The sequence below is a fragment of the Canis lupus genome, chromosome 11 (assembly GCF_003254725.2).
Source record: "Canis lupus dingo isolate Sandy chromosome 11, ASM325472v2, whole genome shotgun sequence".
NCBI lineage: Eukaryota > Metazoa > Chordata > Mammalia > Carnivora > Canidae > Canis > Canis lupus.
Genome location: NC_064253.1, coordinates 15,819,438 through 15,841,606, shown reverse-complemented (window position 1 = coordinate 15,841,606; position 22,169 = coordinate 15,819,438). Strand labels below are relative to the sequence as shown.

At 41.6% G+C, this 22,169-nt stretch overlaps 1 protein-coding gene across 7 annotated transcripts in view; it reads right to left on the bottom strand.

Moving 5' to 3' along the window:
* MEGF10 (multiple EGF like domains 10) overlaps window positions 1-22,169 on the bottom strand; it is a 215,497-nt gene that overhangs the window by 17,489 nt on the left and 175,839 nt on the right. For all 7 annotated transcript variants that reach the window (XM_035696985.2, XM_035696987.2, XM_035696983.2 and 4 more), the window contains 7 exons: window positions 11,808-11,954; window positions 10,490-10,624; window positions 9,779-9,907; window positions 7,914-8,042; window positions 4,928-5,056; window positions 2,671-2,799; window positions 213-449 (listed from right to left, as the gene is read on the bottom strand). In XM_035696985.2, coding sequence (XP_035552878.1) covers window positions 213-449; window positions 2,671-2,799; window positions 4,928-5,056; window positions 7,914-8,042; window positions 9,779-9,907; window positions 10,490-10,624; window positions 11,808-11,954 — 1,035 coding nt within the window. The remainder of the gene's footprint in view (window positions 1-212; window positions 450-2,670; window positions 2,800-4,927; window positions 5,057-7,913; window positions 8,043-9,778; window positions 9,908-10,489; window positions 10,625-11,807; window positions 11,955-22,169) is intronic.

Below are 22,169 nucleotides of genomic sequence, written 5' to 3'. Positions count from 1 at the left end.
TCATGATGAATCCAATTCAAAAGCCCTCATAGAAGACAACAATGATGATTTTACTACTATTGACATATAAAGCACATCTGTAACAATGTATCTTTTCCAAACATAAAATCTTCTCAAGGCTAATGGACAGCACAGCCGAATGCCCAGTTTCAAAGAACCAGGATGAACCCTTCCTTTTCAAGGAGTAAGATGGCTCTAGGGATCAGTCTTACCTGAAATGGTATAGTCTGCATTCATGACCCTCAGGGCAGGGGTGTAGGTAACTGCAGGCATGCTTGATTCCTTTCCCTTTTGCTTCTGTCTGTAAATAATGAACAACGCCAGGAGGAAGAGAACAACCAGTACAAGAATGATGATGCCCACGATGGCTCCGATCTGGTAGGAATTGGCAGGGAGAGCTGTACTGGTCCTGCTTAAGCTGTTCAGATTTCCAACGATAATGACTCCAGCTAGGAGAAGGAGAAGAGATCTGAGTCAGGATGACAATCTGCTGGATAGACGTTTCAACTCTTATTTACAACATTCTCTCACTGTGCTAATGCAGGGATGTTTTCAGTTCTTGAAATGTTAATTTAGAAACTTTTAGAAACTGCAGGAAGGAAAAACAAACATTCTCCACTTGCAGATGTTGTTGGCTCATCTGTGTCCAGAAAAAAAGCTGCTCTAAGCCTCAGAAATGACACTGGATTTCCTGACCCCAAGGACTTTACAGTAGGGTTGGGGAGCTTCTCACATAAACACTAAGAAACACTTAGACCAGACCAGGAATTCACTGGATGTAATAGTTTATCTACCATGCTTTATTTACTAAACAGTAGTAAACTTATGAAGGGCTAACTTCTCAATGCTTTGACTGCTTGACTTCATTTTATGTCTACCCTTAGCATTTCTCAGGGCAATTCTCCTCCAAGCAAGTGCAACTCCATTGTAAATCTGGTCCAAGATGAGGGCCTGCCTTATCCTAATTTCAGTGGGCTTTCTAACCCTGGGAGATACTGCTCTGTGCAGTTATTTTCTATGACAGAAAGGTGTGTCCCAGGAACACCTGACAACATCACCCTGAAAGCTTACTCATTACAATTTAAACTTTAGCTTTACATGTTTCTTTCACATGTTCCATCTGATGAGGACAGCGAAGATATGCACTGTGAGTCAAGAAACCGGACATTTAAAAAAGTTGATCCAGAGATCCTGATTTTCCCTTCAAGCACTTAGGCTAGAGTTTCAGCACCTATAAAGAAAGAAACTAGCCTCCAAGCAGGGGCTTCCGGCTCAAACATCCCTGTGACTTTATGATTCTAAGGGTTAGACATCCTTCTTAGACAGCCTGCCCTGAAATGCAGAGCACCAAAGTCAGTGCCATGTGACCACAGGCATGTGTCATAATGATGTGACTGTGGAATATAATATCCTATTGTCAGGACAGACAAATATAAATCGTGAAAATGTAGAAGTTACTTAATAAAAGAAAATGAAATAGGAATGCCAATATAGTACACACTTGAACATGATGGCACCTATAACTCTACGACTTTTCTAAAGTCCCTACAGCCCATGTGTGGTTACCTCCTGAAAAGAGCCACACACCTCAGGAGCTCTCTGGTGGCCATGCTTCAGAACCATCAGAAGAACTTTCTACGAGGCCCCATCCATCCCAGAATCAGAATTGCTCACATGCCATTATGTATAAGACAACGATTCTCAGGTTATTGTGATACACACCCTAGTTAAAAACCACTGGCACACATTTTTCAAAAAGTTAAACATATAATTATCATATGAGCCAGCCATTCTACATCTATAAATTTGCCTAAGACAAATAGAAGTATATCTCCATACAAAGACTGATATACTGTTGCTATTATTGATAATAGTCCAAAACTGGAAACAATTCAAATGTCCATCTAGAAGTGAAAGAGTAAAGAAAATATGATATATCCATGCAATGGAATACTATTTAGCAATAAAAATAATTGAAGCATTGATATATACAACAGCATGGTTCAATCTCAAAATAATTATGCTAAGCAAACAAAATCAGACAAAAAAAAAGAGTACAGTGTGATTCGATATACATGAAATTCTAAGCAATGCAAACTTATCTGTAGTGACAGAAACCAGATCAGTGGTTACCTGGTACCCCAGGGGCAGTGACAGGGATGGGCATAAGGTAGCATTTGAGGGTGATAGATGCATTCACCATCTTCATTGTGGTTGTGGTTTCATGGGTGGATATGTCTGTCAGATTTTATCAGGTTGTACACTTTATATTGTATGTGTGTGATGTATATATACGTATATGTACTGGTGTACATGCGTTGCTTTTTATAGGTTAGTTATACCTCAATAAAGGTGAAAGCATTGAAGGCACAGTTCATGAGCTGTGGAATCAGACAAACCTGGCATCTAAGCCCTGGCCTACAAATAGCTATGTATTATACATTAGTGGTGCAACCTTGGGCAAATTACTCAGCCTCTCTGAGCTGTAGTTTTCTTACCTGTAGGATAGCAATGATAAGGCATCCATCTGGCAACTAAATAACCAGCTAGGACTTTGGAGTGTCCGGAGAAGGATTTCATCAGATAATGTAGGTGCAAACACTTAATGTTGGCTGGTACATGGTGGTTACACAATTCGAGACACTAGATATCATTTACTAGTGTCCTTACCTTGATCACACCGTGCCCCCTTCCAGCCTGGGCTGCAGTAACAAGTCCCAGTGATATGGTCACAGGTGGAGTTGTTCAGACAGTCACATATCTGGCGACAGCCATAGCCATATGTTCCCGCAGGGCATTCTGAGAAGGAGATGAAAGTCCAGCATAAGCTCTCCAGCCTCAGGAATCTGGGCAAGGCTGTCTCTTACTATCTGATCCCATGTGTCTAGAGGGCAGCTCTTCCAGGAGATCACTGCACAGGCGGAACCACCCAGGAGGTCCTAGAGTTGGCCAGAATTCCCTGACCTGTGGTTGGACTCAGGCCAGGTGGCAGGAGGCCAGAGACTGAGCTCTTCACTCTTTCAGTTTTTATGTACCACTGCCCTGAGGGGTAAGTAGAGAGTCTGGAGAACCCAAGAGAACTGATGAAGATCATCAGCAAGGGCAATCTGAGATGACCCCACCAGATAAAATAGTGAGACAGAAGACTGAAGAGTATAATCCAGACATGCATCCTTAAGAACATGAGCATTTTACTGACGGCTCAGGGACACTCCTACCAGCGACCTGGATTAGCTGGGAGTAGGGGACAAGGGAGGGGAAAGTTTTGTTGATTTCCTAGGTAAGAACTTCATTTCCCATAGAATGGCTCAAGATTGGGCTGTGCAGGTCAAAGCCTGAGAGGCTTAAATGGAGAGATTTTTATGATGCATTCCTAATAAGAGCTGGGTGTGGATTTCAGAGAAGAGTATAGGTGCGTCAAATCTAGAAATCATTCCCAAATACTGATGTTTTTTGTAAAGTGGGCAGCAGGGGGCAATATGCTGTTATTATTGGAGTTCTCTGAAAAACAGTGTTTCTGTTTACAAATGAGCATCAGGAGGGAGTTTCCAAAAATAGGAACATTTTGATTTGATGTTCAAAGTAATCACAGAAGGACCTAAGCAGCTTCTATCTAATAAGAATATAACTGGTCTGGCTTCCAAGTGAAAGTCAGTTTAGAGCCTGTTCTGGCTTCTATGCATATATATATATGCACATATGTTTAGACACTTATAGAGACAGACGCACAAAATTTGTATACACAAGGGGTGTGCAGGCAACGTGTGACTCATTGTGTGTTTCAGAAGGAAATGAATATCAGTACAAAACTAAAATTGGGCCATCTCTATCCAGGCTGATTCTGGGAGGTCACTCCTGTTATGTACTAGACAGGAAGATACGCAAAAATATTTCCAGGGTTCAGCACACAAGACTGAGACAACCTGGCTGTCCAGGGGTGCCTGTGAGGTGCTGCTGGGGTGGAGAGAGGGTGATCTTTTCTCATCAAAGTCCTATCATGCTGAACAACCTTTCCAGGCCACATTGCTCCTATGGGCATGTAATCTTTGCTACATCCTACCCAGAAGTGCCCCCTCTGATAAGCAAGAAAGATCTGGCCCCTTTCCTGTCATCTATAAGAGGGTGATCCCCAGACAGCTCTAAGACCCTATTTATTCATTCTGAATATTGAATGAAAGTCACAGAGTACAGGAACAATAGACTACGTTGAAATACTCGGTCTAACACTAATTTTCTTATAACCCTGCAGAGGCATAGCTGTAGGGGTGGAAATGGCAAAGCCAAGATGTGTAATTGCAACATGGCATATTCTTCTAGAATGGGACTTTTACAATACAACATTTTAAGGCAATATATTGTCTTGAAGATTGTAAAGACTGAGATGAGAAGTTGCTAGGGGAAACAATATAGAAGTACTATCTAGAGAAAGTTGTCAGAAGGGGGGCAACGTTTACATGGACCTGGTTCCACACCCACAGCAGGGCTGGGAGCCCGCCTGCCTCCTGTGCACTCAGCCTGGCCCCAGAGAAGCCACTCGCATCCAGTGTGCAGCCCGGGCTCTGCCTCTGTCCTGAAAAAAACCTGACTGGCTCTTAAAGCTCTGAGCAGTTACGTTCCAAAAATAAGAGAGTTAGAGCCAGGGTGAACAGATGGAAAACTTGAATTCTGTCTTCATCCTTGAAGGCACACCCCCTCCACCCAGAGCACTGATTACTTACCCAGAAGAAGTTTGAGAGAAAAGACAGCTGGCAAGGACCCCAAGGTGGCCAGGTCTCTGGAAGGGGGAATAGTCAACCGTGCTGGTCAGTGACCAGCCATCAGTTCAAACAATTTAAAAGTTGCAGATGCTGCCTTCCTATTTTCAGGCATGTAGGAAAACTGATTCTAGGGGAAAATACCACCAGACACATCATGCTCTCATACTCACTCTGTTCACAGTGCTTCCCCATGAACCCAGTGCGGCATGTACACTGCCCAGAGATGTGGTCACAGTCAGCTCCATTCTGACACTGACATATCAACGCACAGTCCTTTCCGTAAAAACCCAGGGGACATCCTGTGCAGGAGGGAAGGACAGTAGAGTCAGGAGGCTGTGTGGTGGGGGATGAGGGGAGGACATTCTTGCTTCCAATTGTTTGTGTTTAAACCTGAAGGATGCTGAGCTACTGGAGAGTGTATAAAGACAATAACACAGATCTCAGCTTATCACAAAGCCTTCTTTGAAGTCCCAAGATGGGGCTCTTGCAAGGAGGTCATAATTCATGAGCGGGAAGCAGAATAATTCCACACCTGACAGTTTAACCATTGCTAGTGCTCTGAAATCAAGACTAGTGTTATTTTTCTTTTTAAAGATTTTATTTATTTATTTATTTATTTATTTATTTATTTATTTATTTGAGAGAGAGAGAGAGAGAGAGAGAGCATGAGCAGGGGCAGTGGGAGAGGAAGAAGCAGGTTCCTTGCCAGGCAGAGAAGCCTATGCAGGGCTCGATCCCCAAACCCTGGGATCATGACCTGAGCCGAAGGCAGATGCTTAATCCACTGAGCCACCCAGGTGCCCAAGACTAGTGTCTTCTAACAAAACCCCCCAGAAATATGGGGGCCTTTCTTGTATTCTTTCTTTTTTTTTTTTTAAAGATTTTATTTATTTATTCATAGACACACACAGAGAGAGAGACACACACACACACACAGGGAGAGGGAGAAGCAGGCTCCATGCAGGGAGCCCGATGTGGGACTCAATCCCGGGTCCCCAGGATCACACCCCAGGCTGCAGGCGGCGCCAAACCGCTGCGCCACCGGGGCTGCCCTCTTGTATTCTTTCATTTAACTATTAGACTCCTAGACTCCAATGCCATGGACTGAAGTGAGTATTTTATATTAAAATTACTGGTATGCCTTTACTTAAAGTGCAGAATGTCTCTATGTTGGCTACTAGCCCTGTCCACTGTATCTGTCACAAATTTATATACTATTATGTCTTTCACCAAAGGTGTAGTGGAATGCTAAACTTAAAAAAAATAAAAAGAAAAACCCTATATATCATAGGTGCTTCATAAAAAAGTAATAAACCTTACACTGCTGTACGATATTCAAGACAAAGACCTCTGGGGCCTTTGCGCTGAGGACATGCACAAGCCCTGTGGGCTGTCCTGGGACAGGAGCTGCTTTGCAAAGGTGTTTCAGGGCTCCCTGGCATAATGAAAGCTTCATTACAGGCTGTTTCCATGGCCATTTATAACTATTATAAGTGATTTTTATTTTCTCTTTTTCTTCTAGAGGTTTTAACAAAAGTTCAACTTTCAAGAAACAGAGGTACAGCACAGATGCCAGCATGCAATGACCACTACCATTGCCGTGTTTTTATTTAGCACCTACTTGGGGCCAGATGCTTTCCATGTGTCCTCTCACTGAATCTTATAGTAGCCCAGAAACACAGCAGTGGATATTCCTCCCTATAGATGGGAACTAAGCCCCAAGTGCCCTAAGTCTCAGAGCCGGCAAGTGGCGGGCTGACAGGGCCATGATACAAATGCAGGCAAGTCTGGCTCCAGATCCCACGTTCTCCCCACTGTCCTGTGCTACGTCCACTTAGAAAGGTCCTCCAATTGAAACAGATCCAAATTTTGGAATAATAAACAATAACTTACAAGCACTTTTCTCTAACGAGCTTGAAAACCTTTCTGTATATACAATCTTGGCAGATTATGCTCGGGACAACCTCTCTTCTTGCCAAATCTCCCTTTTGAATCATGGCTCAAGGTCTACACCCTCTTCCAGAAAGTTCCAAAACGCTTGTTCAGACTCTTCTCTAATTATGTTCTCTAATTACTATTAAGCAAGAGTGGCCTAATTTCTGACCCATCTTTCTTTCTCAGCTCACTTCTGTGGCTTAAAATGATATATTATTATTGAAAAGGTTTAAAAAGAATAAATTATAAATTTGTATTAATAATAAACCATGTTTTCCTGCCTTGTCTCCTTTATTCATTTGAAGGCAAGAGGACAGAGAATAGTCTTTTTTTCCCGACATTGCTGAGCTGTAGAGTACTTTGCACATTATATCCTATGATGGTAAAACTTCATAGAAGAAGAAATTGTTAAGGACACTATGGGATACAAAATGGAAAAAAGAACTAGTGGTTCTTAGAGCATCATCCCAGACTGGCATCACCATGTGGAAAGTTGTGAGAAATGTGAATTCTCAGGTCCCACCCCAGACCCAGTGAATCAGATGCTCTGGGAGTGGGGCCAGAGCAGTCTTGTGTTTACTGAGCCACCTGGTGATTCTGAAGCTCACTCAAGTTTGAGAACCACAGAATGCAATCTTCTCCAAGAGCACACATTACGTTAGGGAGTGAGGCTTGTCATCTTCACTGCTTTTCTAGTCGCTGTCACTTACCCCAGCCTTTGTGCTGTAAGAATAATTGACAGGGTGTATATTCATGTGATGACCACCCCAATTTGAAAAGTTATACAGAACATTTTCATCGCTCTCCATGCACCTTCCTAATCAATAATCTTAACACATCGATTTGTTTTTGATCTTCATAGAAAGGAATCACATACTAAAAACAGCATATGTATGTGTGTGTATATATATATATATATATAACATATGTATATATAAATGATAAGGAGTTTGGTGCATCTAAACAGGGTCTGGTTAAAGGAGAGTTAGGAAGGAAGCTGTATACCATCACATATAACACCTCTCTACCTCAGTGTCCTGATATGACATATGGATAGAAAACTTGAAACGGGACAGCTCATAACCACACAGAGAGATTTAGATGTTTAGCAGTCATCGGGGAAATGAAACACTCCAATGCCAGAAGTCCTGGCTGAGCTCAGCTCGTGCACCTCATGGGGTGCGGCTCCCCTGGGTGAGCCTCGGAAGGCTTGTTGCTTACTCTGAGTGCAGTAGAGTCCGGTCCAGCCAGGAGTGCATTTACATTCCCCGTCGTATGCACTGCAGAACGCCCCATTGTGGCAGTTGCACGTGTGGATGCAGTTTGGACCCCAATGCGCAGGAGGACAAGCTGAAACCACAGCATGCACGGAGAGTTCTGTTAGAGCCTGGAGGTCAGCACCCAGCAGAGAGAACTCCATCCTCTCACCACCTCTCCTAGCATGTGAGATATTAGCAGCATGCATCAGAACTAAGAAAGCACAGTGCTCCAAATGGGACTCATACCCAGATGCCAATGCTGACTGCACGAGCAACCATCATTACCAATGTTGTATTTGCTGACAGACCACAGAGCAGGTGGGCAAAGCAAAGGTTATCTTAAGTTTATAGATTTAGTTCCTTAATAAGTGCACATTGAGCTCTGTGTGCCCAGCACTGTTCTCGACACAAAAGAGATAGCAGAGGACGAGACAAGGTCCAGACCATCCTCTGACATCTTATATTTCTGTAGGGCAGGCAAACCAACTAGCCAGCCAGCCAGCCAATAAGAAAAAACAGTGGCAATGAATACAATTAGAAAAAATAAAACAGGGTAATGGGAGACAAGAGTGACCAGAGCTACACAGGGAAGGATTCTCTGAGGAGAGGACATTTAAGCAGAGATCAGATAGGCAAATGATGTGACTTGAGAGAACCTAAGGGACCTGGTGTCACATAAGTCATGCACTGCCACTCTACTCCAGAGTTGTCACTAGAAACTTGTCTAAATTTTAAGGTTTCAATTATATGTTTACTCACAAAATCGGTTTATTCATTAAAAAAAAACAAAAACTCTTAATTGGATGGGACAGAAAATAACAAAACAGAATCGCTTGAGGTCACTGCCCAGTGAAAAGCAGTAAGAACTTCAGATAAAGTATCTGTGAAAGAAAATATCATTATGGGGTAGAATGAATTGATTTACAAAAATATACAAACAAAAAATGCAAAAAAACCTTTTTTCTTATAGTAATGCTTCAAGAAGATAACTGCTTAAAATGAGAACCACCATTATAGCAACATGAGACAATGGAGGTTAGCTGAACCTATTGTGGTGATCATTTCACAATATATACGCATTCAACCATCACACTGTGTGCCTTAGGCTTATACAGTGATGTATGTCAATTACTTCTCAATAAAACTGGAAGAAAAAAAGGAGGACCATCTATAATTTCTATTTGGTTACCCAATAAGGAATATGGCCCAATAAAGATAACATGTCTGAAGTAATTAAAAAAATGGAAAAAAATTCTACACAATTGTGTGTACCATTTTCGCCCAAGAACAATAATAGCTGACGCCTGAGGTCTGAAATAAAACTTAGAAAAAAAATGAAATAAAACTTAGAATGGCTTTTCTGAGTATAATACCCCCATTTTACAGAATAAGAATCACTGAAAAGTGAATAAGCAAAATGCTATCCTATTTAGGTTCTTTCTAAGACATTATTTGGATTTAACATAGGAACATTGCATAGAACAACTAATGGGGAAAAAGGCCACTTAAAATTAAAATACGGTATATCATAATTATTCATATATTATTATTTTTTTTTAATTTATTTATGATAGTCATACAGAGAGAGAGGGAGAGAGAGGCAGAGACATAGGCAGAGGGAGAAGCAGGCTCCATGCACCGGGAGCCTGACGTGGGATTCGATCCTGGGTCTCCAGGATCGCACCCTGGGCCAAAGGCAGGCGCCAAACCGCTGTGCCACCCAGGGATCCCCATATATTATTTCTTGATTAGAGAAACACTCATACTTCAGTTCTAAGGACTCAGAAAACAAACAGATACAAATGGTTGTTCTCAAACGAGACTTACGTTGCGAGCAGTCACTGCCAATCCACCCTGGATAACACTGACAAGATCGGTCAATGGGGTTACAGGTTCCATTGTTTGTACAGGTACAAACTCCAGCACAGTTTTTCCCAAATCTGCCACTGGGACACACTGTGAAGATGTTATATAGGTCAGTAATATCCCTGGTTATAATGGGTTATAATAATAACCCATTATATCTCATCTCATGGAACTCTAGTCTTGGGGCAGGAAATAGCTTTGAAATCCATCCACCTAGATGCCCGTGTAGTGGCTGCTTCCACTCAACAGCATCCCTCATCTTGAATGGGCTCAGTTTTTTTTTTTTTTTTTTTTTTTGGGCTCAGTTTTTACAGATACTTGAAGCCGAAGATTCTCATTAAGGCATCACAAACCAGGAGACATCATCACATTGCTAGAAACCTGACTTCATGGCATCTTGCTCAGGGAGTCAAAACCCTTCCCTGTATTGACTTTTCGTGGGAGGCTGTTTTCAATTAAAAGTGAAGAGTGACACAGCTCAGAGAATAAAGAGATTCTGCAGGAGCAGCAAGCCAGCTTTTCTGAAGCTCCTAGTCATCCCGTGCAGACCCAGCACACCAGAAGGCATGGATAGCTGATAGCTAACAACGTGTCCTCAGGGAAGCCTGAGGACAGACTGCATGTGGCCTGCCCATCACCGCACACCTCTTCAAAAACACTTGTGCACCTTACCTTCATTGCAGAGGGCACCTGTGAAGCCAGGCAAGCAGTCACACAGGCCTGTGATGTGGTGGCAGGGCCCACTGCTATGCACGCACTGCGGGCATGTCTGGCTGCAGCGATGCCCATAAAAACCAGGGGAGCAGACTGGAAATAGAACGGAAATTAACAGTTATCTTTCCTGAGATGTGTTACTCTCAAATTCCACATCATGATCTAGTTCTAGTTTGGGGCCAAAAAAAAATTTTTTTTAGCGATATTGAGAATTTTCCAAGTATAAAACAACCACCACCAAAGGAAGAAGGGTACTCTTGAATAATGAAAAGAAGCCACTAGACTGGATTGTCCAAGGGCAGGCACGTGTCTCAGTTCTCTCAATTTTCTCATTTATGGCCCTAGTTCACTTGTGGCATGGCACAGAACAAGGCTTGAAGAATTTTTGTTGAAGAAACAAATGAAAGGAAACACAGTTCTAAAATCCCAAATAAATACTCTCAAGCCATGTGTCAATCCTTTATTTTTTAAGAGTCTTTAACTGGCAATAAATAGATCTCTGGTCTGCATTAAAAAGATTGTTCCTCCTCAACGTGGTGCAGATAAATGATGGTGATTGAAAAGTGAACAAGTATAAACTGCTACATAATTAGCTCCTTCTCAAGACATCACTAGGATTTAAATACAGGACAGGTGTATAGAGCTTTTAATGAAAAAAAAAAAAAGTCCAAAAAATCAGGATAATGTATCTTATATATTCTTTTCTTGATTGCATTTACTAAAAGATTTAGTAAAATCTTATAAGTCCTTTCTTAGCTTCGAAGTCTTATTGACCAATGTCAACAGCCCCCATTTTTAACTCTGCAGGGCTATTTTCCCCACAGCCACTGGCTGTACGATGACTAGCAGGATGTATGATTTGCCGCAAGGTTTGGCTGATGTTGACTTCTGGTAATTGAGGTAAGGCCAATGCCAAAATTGCTGAATCAAATATTTACAGGTCAATGGATTTCTGGAACACCATTTGCAAGATTTAAGGCAGGATCGAGAGACATATCCCGATGATGATGCCAATGAGGCATTGAAATCATTACTGAGAAGGAATGGCTAAAGCTCCATCTGTTAGGCTCGTCCTGAAGGTTGGAATGAATAAAGCTCTTGGGGCAGTGCTATCAAAGACAGCTCTGCAAGGGACACAGGGAGACCTATGATCGTCTCCTCTGCCCTCGACTGCGACAGAACAGCACCGAGTGCTGAGGGGTGGGACAGAGACAATAATTCTGCACACAGTGTCTGATAAGGGAAGGTAGACATCGCCATCTGATAAGACACTTACTTCTCTGACAGGTGGTGCCTCGGAACCCTGGCGCACACTCACAGATGCCATCGTCTGGGGAGCATGAAGCCCCATTTTTACAGTAGCAGGGCAGAGAGCAGTTGGGCCCCCAGCGCCCCTCAGCACACACGCTGTCGCAGTGGACACCTGAAACAACGCACATGAGCAAGGCTGAGTGAGAGGCAGTGTCGGCTCGTGCCTCTGGGATTCTACATCCCAGACATGGGGCCATTGGTCCCGCGTCCCAGACCCAGATTGTTGGTCATGGTCTCCAAGCTGAGTTATCCCAGGCAACAGTGAGCGAGGATGGTGTGAGGTTTAAAATTCACTTATATATGTCAATGCATCGTCATCTACTGTGTAATCACATATTGTGTCATCATAACATTAAAATAATCCCAGGATGATATTCTATGGAGGCATTAAACAATAGCAATAAAACAACTTTGTTATACTGATTTTCCTTTTTTTTTTAGAAGGAGGGAGCAAATGGGAAGCCCAAGGGCTCTATTACAGGCAAAATTTATCAAAAAATACTTTAGCATTGAGACCCTCAGCAACCTCCCCCCCAATTCTTTATCTTTACAGAGAAATCAACAAAGTGTAAAAAAGATAAAAGAAAAGTAAAAAGTGCTTAAATTGTTGTACATAAAGAAAAAAACCTTCCTGGGATGCTTGGGTGGCTCAGTGGTTGAATGTCTGCTTTTGGCTCTGGAAGTGATCCCAGGGGACCCAGGATCGAGCCCCACATCGGGCTCCCCTTGAGGAGCCTGCTTCTTCTCTGCCTGTGTCTCTGTCTTCTCCCTCTGCCTATGTCTCTGCCTCCTTCATGAATAAATAAATAAAATCTTAAAAAAATAAAATAAAAGAAAAAAACCTTCCCCTTCAGCAGACACCATCTTAAAACATTTTGATGATATATTGTATAGGATGGAAAAATACACTCATCTGTGCCACTAAATTCCTCTTTAAAAATTTCATCTGAGGGGATCCCTGGGTGGCGCAGCAGTTTGGCGCCTGCCTTTGGCCCAGGGCGCGATCCTGGAGACCCTGGATCGAGTCCCGCGTCGGGCTCCCAGTGCATGGGGCCTGCTTCTCCCTCTGCCTGTGTCTCTGCCTCTCTCTCTCTCTCTCTCTCTCTCTGTGTGACTATCATAAATAAATTTAAAAAATTTTTCATCTGATACTGGGCAGATAAAGGAAGAACATCACAACTGATGTTATTTATAGCTGTTGTCTATGTTATTGATTATTAGGATATTATATGTAGGTTTTTAACTCTCACCCTGGGAACAGAAACTCTACAGCTGGTCATGGATGAACAAATGCCTAAAGAAAACACAAGGAGGAGAAACCAAAGTTGCAAAAATAAAAATAAAACAAGGTTTTATTTGAGGTAAATAAAAGTCTCTTTGGTAAGTTTGTATTTGAAATACAACAGGCACCTCTTTCTTGTAAGTCAGAATTCTCCACAACTCAAAGACATGCTCTTTGCATTGAGAAGCAGTGAGTTATAATTAGTAGTGAACTGGCGACTGCTGGCTTCAGACCAAGTGAAAACACAGTAAGAACAAGCACGCACACACTCAGGGATTCCAGAATGCTATCACCACCCAGCACCACGGAAGCTGAGAAAGCTGTTTTGTACTGCAGTTTTTGCTTCAATGGCCCAACTTTAAAAAAGAGGCAGCCGCAAACCATAACGTGAACATTGCTAATTGGTATACAGTCATTTCTGCTGAGCCATAATTCTACTTTTGATTTGTTCCCATTTTCCTCCTGAAGTCTCCCACTTGGTAAAGGCTGTTAAGTAGGCATGAAAGCGCACAGACCTCATTGTGTCTAGCTTGAACTGACAATAGACTATTATTTGAGCTTGCACTGCTGGCTGAAGAAGGAGATCAGACCTGTCATAAGCTGACCAGGGTTTAAGCATTCCCTAAAGAATAAAAACACGGAATTTTGGTGTACTGTGATTTTTTTTTCTTGAGTTCATGAACATATGATCTTTTTTTTTTTTAAACCTCTTCTGAAAAGAAACCTAAGGTGGAATGATATGTAAATGTTATGCTCATCAAATGTGATTTACCAGCTATAGAGTTGTATCTGCTATTTTGACTGAAATCTGCAAGAGGCAGAGCATCAAACATACTGCAGAATAAGTCACTTCAAAGAGAGGCTGTAAAACTAAATTTTGTTTTGTGAATCTGAGGAAAGTATCAACAAAGGTAACCCCTTACAGGCTTCACTCTGTTCAAATTCAGGTCCTGAGCTCTGACTCCTATTTAATGGCAGCTAAGATGGGGACACCCACTTCACAGATATTCAGACAACCCTGGCCATTTTGGTTTGGAGCCATTCATGTAAATCCCAATTAGGACTTTGGAGAGTGGAAGCTGAGTTAATCTGAAAACTATCCTGAAAATTGGTCCTCATTTTTGGCACATTTTTGTTGGGTGGGAGCTTGAAGAAGGGTGGGATTTAGCCATTCATGGTGATTTGATTCATCAGCTACTTGCCAAATTTCTCCTTCACATTAAATAAATGCACTTAAGTTGGAATGGAGCACACTTTAGGTCAAAATTATCTGCCACTGTTTTACATTACAGATTATCATAATTTATATATGACTTAGCACATTCATCAGAGTATGTTAAGAAAAATGATTCCAGGGCAGATTGGCAAACCTGAATAAAGTGATTCTTTATTTCATATCTGACTCCTCTTCCCTAATAGGTTTGTCCAGCTGGATAACATAACCATCTGTCATAATCAACTTTATCGAGGTAATTTTCATAGAGTAACAGGGCCCACGATATAGCAAAGAGATCCATTACAATGATATGCTTGTTTCACATGATTTACCCATGATTTCATTTCCAGAGAATCACAGGGAATTCTAGAGATCATCTATCAAATCTTCTGTCTCCAATTGTACAAGCATATTTCAACAGAAGCAAGCTTACTTTTAAAAATCTTTTATTTCAGGATTGCAAATAAGTCTTTCCTTGAAAAGTCAATTAAAATAATTCTATGACCAACTTCCCCTAAAATTCAATCCCTTTTCTTTTTCTCTATCATTAGTAAAAATGAGTCATCATTTTTCAGAGATTACTGCTTAATCTATTTGTAGACAAACAAAGTATGCCTCAGTGGGTAACTCTAGTAAAAAAGTTTGAAGCTGCATTTTTTTTCCTCTTGCTGTCCCATTTTCTGTTACTGCTACTCCTTGCCTTCAGAGCTCCGTGCCCTCCTGTTATCTTTCCTTTCATCTTATAGTCAGGAAAAGATAAGAGAAATTGATTACTGTTGAGTTATTACCTTCTCTCGAGAGTACTCATATTTTAAAGGAATACACATGTTAGAAGCCTAAGAAGTGAATCTCTAATTGTGAAATATTAAGGCAGTGAGGCTCACAGAGGGGGTAACTGGGTAATCACTTCACTAGGTTACACTAGGTATATGGCTACTGATGTGTACCTCTATGTAAGGTTAACCTTGCAGTAAAACTTTTTTCAGGATAGGGAATTTACATTTACTTTAACCATTTTTTGGAGTGTGTGTCATTCCTAAATTATTTCTGTTGATTTCACCCCAATCTTTGCAAACTTTGCTGGAGTCCTGCAAGACATTTTTTTTTCTGTTCCCTTTTTTATCAAAGACAGGGAAAAAAAAAAAGAATTCAACTTAATCAACATTCAAGGGATCCAGCGTCTATTGACTTGCTGGTGACAGGTTCTCTAAGAAAGACCTCCAACTGTAGAATGATAATGGTCCAGAATAGGCACATCTAACTCTGTCTGGGGATCATAGTCAGAAAAGGAAATACTTTGTGAAGGTTGACAGGGGTTCTAAGCTAATGGGATGGTGGGTATAAGGCTTATAAGTCCAAAGAAGCCCATACACGTTGAGGGCAGCTGAAACTGCGGCTGGGAAGAACAGGAGAGGAGTGTGGGCAGCCAGGCTGTGGCCACGGAGAGAAAGCCAAGAATGCCATGCTGTGGAGTGTGAGCTTCCCCCTTGGGGTTGACAGGGACCAAATGCACAATTAAGTAGGAGAAGCACATAATTAAATTTGTGGTTGGCAGGAGGGCAGAAGACAGTAAAAGGATGGTGAGCCTGGAAGAGAGAAGACCTGGGTCAGGTGGCTGTTTTACATTATCCAGGTTAAAAAAAAAAAAAAAAAAAGGTAAACATGACAAGATCTTAAAATAAGTCATTGGCAGCTGGGATGCAGAGGAGGATAAATTCCAGGGAAATACAAGAGAGAATGGAAATGAAAGATCTGTACCTGTTCTTGTCCCCCCATATTCCATGCTGGGTAATGAATGAATTCTGGCAGCTTCATGAAAGAGATGGGGGTTTTGTTCACTACAGTGCCTAGCACATGGAGGATGTTAAAGATTTGTTGAATGCATCAATAAGCACAGTCCCTCTTTCCAACATGATATTCAGAATCATTTTCCAGCAACCATATAATTCTCTCCATCCCGAAAGAAGTGATGAGAAGCACACACAGACCAGGAAACCCAGCATCTTTCTATTTTGTGTGCCTAAAGATGATGACTCTTCCCATCTAAAGAGGTGGAAATGTCTGCCTTGCTGATTTTTGAAAAGATATACCTTTATGAGCTCAGGGCTGTGTGTTTTTTAATGCTAGCCCAAATTACAATGCAATAGAAGAGTTATGGAGGCATCTTGAAGAAATTCTTTTGGAATGTTAACCAAAGAACAGATAAAGGTTCAAATAGGAATTACTTCAGAAAACAATTCCCTAACACACTTGGAAGAGGGAACAAAATGGGCAGAGGGTATCTTTAAATCTGCAGGGATCTCTGGCTCAGTGGAAGCATTTTTTCCTGATAAACGTTCTAACGCTGATAAGGCGATCTGTGAGGGACTGTTTTTGCCAGGATTGAGGACAAAGAGCTCTTTGATAGCCTTCCCAAGTTGCTAGGCAATGGCTGAATGATCGTGATAAACTTCAGCTAAGCAGCTCTAAAGAAATGTTCGTGCATTTCATGCCTGATGCATTATGCCAGCAGCCTCAATGTGAAACCAGCATTCACTAGGCATTTGTGATTGCATGAATGCGGTAAAATAAATCATCTGGGGTGTCATTACTTCTCCCTCTCAGAGATAGAACCCAAGCTCCTCGTCTTGCTAATTGTTCATATTTCTCATGCCAGTACTGCAATCTTTGGGGCACTAGTGAACGAAGGACATGATTTCAATTCAATGTCTGGTTCCTGAGCAACAAGCTATTAAACATATATTAGAGCGAAGAAAGATTTGTTCATAATAATTAGGCTTGATGATTATAGAAGAGAAGAACCACAGTATAGAGTCATAATACTTTTCCTTCCTTTCTAGCCCTCTTGCTACCAAAGCAGCTGCTTACTGTTGGCGTACAGACATTATTCACTGGTGTATCCACCTGTGCCCACGCAGTGTCCACCCTGAGAGCATGTGAGCCTCTGCTGGCCAGGAGCTGGCAACGCTTTACCCTTGTGTTCCCAGCACCCAGCACTGTGGCTGCACACAACTTGGAGACACTCCACAAGGGGTTGTTAAATCTTTCCATTTGGATACTATGAATTTTAAAGATGAATTAGAAAAGGATCTGCTTTCTAGAGATGACCAAGTGAAAAAAAATCTCAATAAGTCGTATAAATCATCGATGTTCGCATTTGTAACTGCAAGACAAAAGCTCCAGAGAGTATGACCTGCCTCATTCTGGACCTGGATAAAAGCACACAGAACAGACTGCTAGGCAGAGGGGCAACTCTGGGAGCTCTGGCTTTTTCTGTAGCCTTTCTTTTTGGAAGACACGCCCCTTCCTCCACCCTCACCTCAGGGACTCTGCGGATGTTCTGCTTTTATAGGACTCCCTCCCCGCAAAATCACACAGACAGCCAGCCATGGGCTTCTGCGTGAACGCTGTCCACCCTTCAATACCCTGGTTGATTGGGTGCATGCATCTTAATTAAAGCTCATTTGCACTTGAATTTGTACCTTCTGTAGCTGCATAAAGAAAGGTAGGTCCCCCCTTACTATAACAATTCAGGCATCACTAAGCCACATGAGAGATCACTGTGGGACAGATCAGTACCTAAAGTAGCAGTTCACTTACTCACTCTACTTACTCGGTCAAATTTGGAACATTTAGGGGAATTCACAGAGGGAAGCCATCCTTTAGGAGAGGAGCTTGGACCACTGCAGGCCTAGTTGCCCTTGCTGGGAAAAGACAGGCTCTTCTTATAAACTTGCCTGTAGGCTTTCCTCTTTCTAACGCCCCCCTCCTGGCTGGGCTCAGATAAAGCACCCCACCTGTCTCTCTATTCTTCCTGCCACTGCATACCCTCATACATGGTTGCTAGTTCCTCTCTCATCCCCACACATTAAACAACTCCTAGAGCTTGAGTCGGTGTCCTAATCTCTTTTCTCTTAGTTTAGCATTTAACTTTTTTTTTCTGGTATGAATGTACCCCTAAGCCTTCTGCCACTAGATACAAGACTTCTGTCACAGAAAGGCTCCCTGGGACCCCCACCTCTTCAATAACGAGAGTAAAAAACCATAGCACAGGTCAGTCCACAGACTGGTAACTATGTCAGTGTATGGGCCACTGGTGCAACTTTTGAAAAGACAAATGAGGCCATCACGTAAGGTTGTGCAGGCTGTACACTGCACAAGAGCCCCTGGCCACAGCGTTAAGGCAGGGTAGAAATCCAGCTTGCCCTCCACCTGCCAAGAAGTGCAACCTGAAGGATTTCCAAACCTTCTCCAAATTTGTACAAAAGGTGCTTTATGGGCTGGCAATGGCTCCACCCCCTTCCTCACTCACCTTCCAGATTGTCATTCAGTAGGTGTGAGGTGGGGACAGGGAATACACAAGTTAAAAAAGTTCCCAGGTGACAGTGATCCTAGCCAGGGCTGGGAACCAGGCTGGAGACGGCATATGTTCCCACACAGCTGGAAGGAAATCTTGATTAGCTATAACACTCAGTGAAGAGGTGTTCTGGTTGAATGAAGTCAGGGCAGAAAGGAAGAAAGAAAGTCAGCATATTTCTACAGTTTGGGGAAAATATAAAGCATATTACTTCACTACTCTGGAAATACACATACACACACACAATTAATTACATTTCATTAACATCTAGGACTTGAGAACAATCATTTTGAAAAGCCAGTCTCATTTTATAGCAGTGTGTGTGTGTGTGTGTGTGTGTGTGTGTGTGTGTGTAGAGGTGTGGGAGAAGGAGCCCAGCCTATATTCTGGATGGTGTTTCATTTTTCCCTCATTGTTTTTTAACTGCAACCTGCCTCTTTTTGATAAAGTAGTCAATTGGCTAAAAATATTCACATTTTTTTTAATGGTACATTTCTTTTAGAAATAGTATCTGGAATGTCAGCTGCAACTTCTGCTTTGGGTAATCTGTATGGCAGTACCTTTGAAAACCTGTTTTAAAACCAGGTAAAATGGAACTGCCAATGATAGAATCTCAGTTATTTTAAGAGAAAAAGACAACATCAGAAAAGTGTCAGAAGTCATGAGGAGTAGTGGATGAGCCCCAGGGTAAGAAAGCAAGCTGATTTCCTTAGTATATCAGGTTAGCATCTGACTTCCTCAATGTGGGTGTGTTATTTTCTCTATAAGGAAGAATAAAGCTCTCCCAACCTTTATCTCTGGCTCTAAACCCAGAGACCTGATGAGCATCTCCCTACAGTGTCCTCTGTGACCTAGCAGTATTAGTGACTTTATACCTTCTTATTGATTTGCTCAGGGGAAGAGCCCAGGTCCCTGTGTTAGACTGCACCAAAACTTCACTGTTAACCCATGCACTACTACCCTGTCCAGTAAAATTTCACAGTAGAGCGCTCTGAGCAACAGGGAGGAGAGAAAACAATCATTTACTTCCTGGGCTCCTGTTACTTTATCTGGCCCTGCATCTGGTATCCAAATGAATAGCAAGGCTTTCTTTATCTTGAGAAAGGCTCTTCTTCTACTTACTCAAAATCAAGTTTGTTGATGAAAAATTCTGAGTCTCTCCAGTGTTGACAATGAAGGGTGATCTATATAAATAACACAGAATCTATTCTTCTTTCCTTTGGGGGAAATAAACCCATTCTTGGTCCAACTGTAGGGTGCATTTTGGAACTTTAGTAACCTTCTTTTCCTCTCTGCATGTTTGCATATACCAAGTGTGTACTGTGAATGTGGGGGATGACTTCTCCTTAAAAAAGTCTCTGGCAGTCTTAGATCCTCACAGATCAACAGCCTACACAGAAGACCCACAGAAATGAGACAATGGGGCCATGAAGCCAAGAGACAGTAAGGGCAACAAGTTAACAGAGCAACATGAAGCAGCAGAGCTTCTTCCCCTTTAGAGAAGCAGACCAGTCACAGATGGACAGAGTATTACAAGATTATGCTGTGTGACAAAGTCACTGCATTCCCGCAGGAGCTCCATAGGTCTAAGGCCAGATGGGATAATTTGTCTTACCCCATGACCCAGACTGTGGAATGCAACAAACACATTTTCTGGCTGGCTTCAGGCCAAATCATATCTCCTGCTTTTCTCATGTAGACGAGAGTATGCCTTTCACAGTCTGGCTCTAAATCATCAAAGCAGGTAGATACTTGAGCAGTGACTGCTGTGTTCAGGAACACATCACATTTCCTCTATATTCATAAGATAAAAGTAGATTTGGTAGAGCATGGTTCCAAACAATTGATATGGTCTCTCTGCTAGAAAAGTTCTGAATTTGCCAGGGGGTTCAAAATGCTACTTCACTTCATTGTGATCATGGATAACTGAGTACTGGTCATTTTATTTGAGGAGTTCAAAAACTCTAGGGAAGCCACAAAATCTGGTTTACTCTCTAGCATAATGTAGTTATAACACTGAGTAACCAAGAGCCACACGTAAACATGAGGAGGTGGAATTTCACACTGTGAGGTCAGAGTTATCTTAGCTTTTGCAAGTCAAGGAGAAACTAGAGGGCAAGAGAGTCCTTGTGTCTGTGGGTAACTCCTATTGACAGAAAATAAAGTCCATTACCCAGCCTTGGTCTGTTTCCCAAGGTAGCTCTCAGACACTAGAAATCAAGCACATGACAGTTCATCTCAGTTTACTCCTGTCAGAAGCCAAAGCAGCTCTCAACAAATTCCAAAGGACTGAGAGACACCGCTGAAGAGGTCACTGATGACATCTTTGGTTCAAGGATCTGAAGACATGTATTGTCAAGTTAGCAATACTTCCCACATTGATCTACAGACTCAATCCTCATTAAATCTACCTTGTATCTTCACAAGAATTGGCATGCTGACCCTAAAATTCATATAAAAGTTCAAGGGACCCAGGATAGCCCAAACAGTCTTGAAAAAAAACCACCAAAGTTGTAGAACTCACACTTCCCACATTTCAAAACTTTCTACAAAGTTATAGTGATAAAAACATATCAATGGAACAGAAGTTAAGAGTCCAGACATAAATGCTCTCACATTTATGGTCAGTTGATTTTAAAACAATACAGGTGATGGGTAGAGATGGATGAATGATTTTCTCAACACATGATGCTGGAACAAATGCAATCAGCATGCAAAAGAATGAAGTTGGACCCTTACATCACACCAAAAATATATATATTTTATACATAAAATAAAACTCAAAATGGATCAAAGACTTAAATGTAAAAGCTAAAACTATAAAATGCTTAGAGGATTACAGAAGTAGAAATCTTTGTGACCTTGGACTAGCCAATGGTTTCTTAGATTGACACCAAAAGCACAAAGAAAAAAAAAAACTAGACAAACTTAACTTCATCAAAACAAAAACTTTTCTGCAGAGACATCATGAAGAAAATGAAAAAGTGACATAGTAACAGAATGAGAGAAAATATTTGCAAATCACATATCTGATAAGGCACATACAGATAAAATACATAAAGAATATTATAACTCAATTATGAAAACATAGGTGACCCAATTAAAAAATGAGCAAAGTATCTGAATAGACATCAGATATACAGATAGATGAAAAAAAAGATATACAGACGGCTGAAACTAAACACAAAAGATGCTTAGCATCATCATTTATTAGGGGAATGCAAATCAAAAACTCAATGAAATAACATTTCATACCACTTGGATGGCTAGAATCAAAAAGACAGATAATACAAATTTTTGATGAGGAGACACAAACCTCATATACTACCAGTGGGAATGTAAAATGGTGCAGCTGCTTTGGAGATCAGTGTAGCAATTCTTTAAAAGATTAGAGTTATCCTATAACCCAGGAATTTTACCCCTAATTTATATACCAAACATATACATCCACACAAAAACGTGTACACGAATG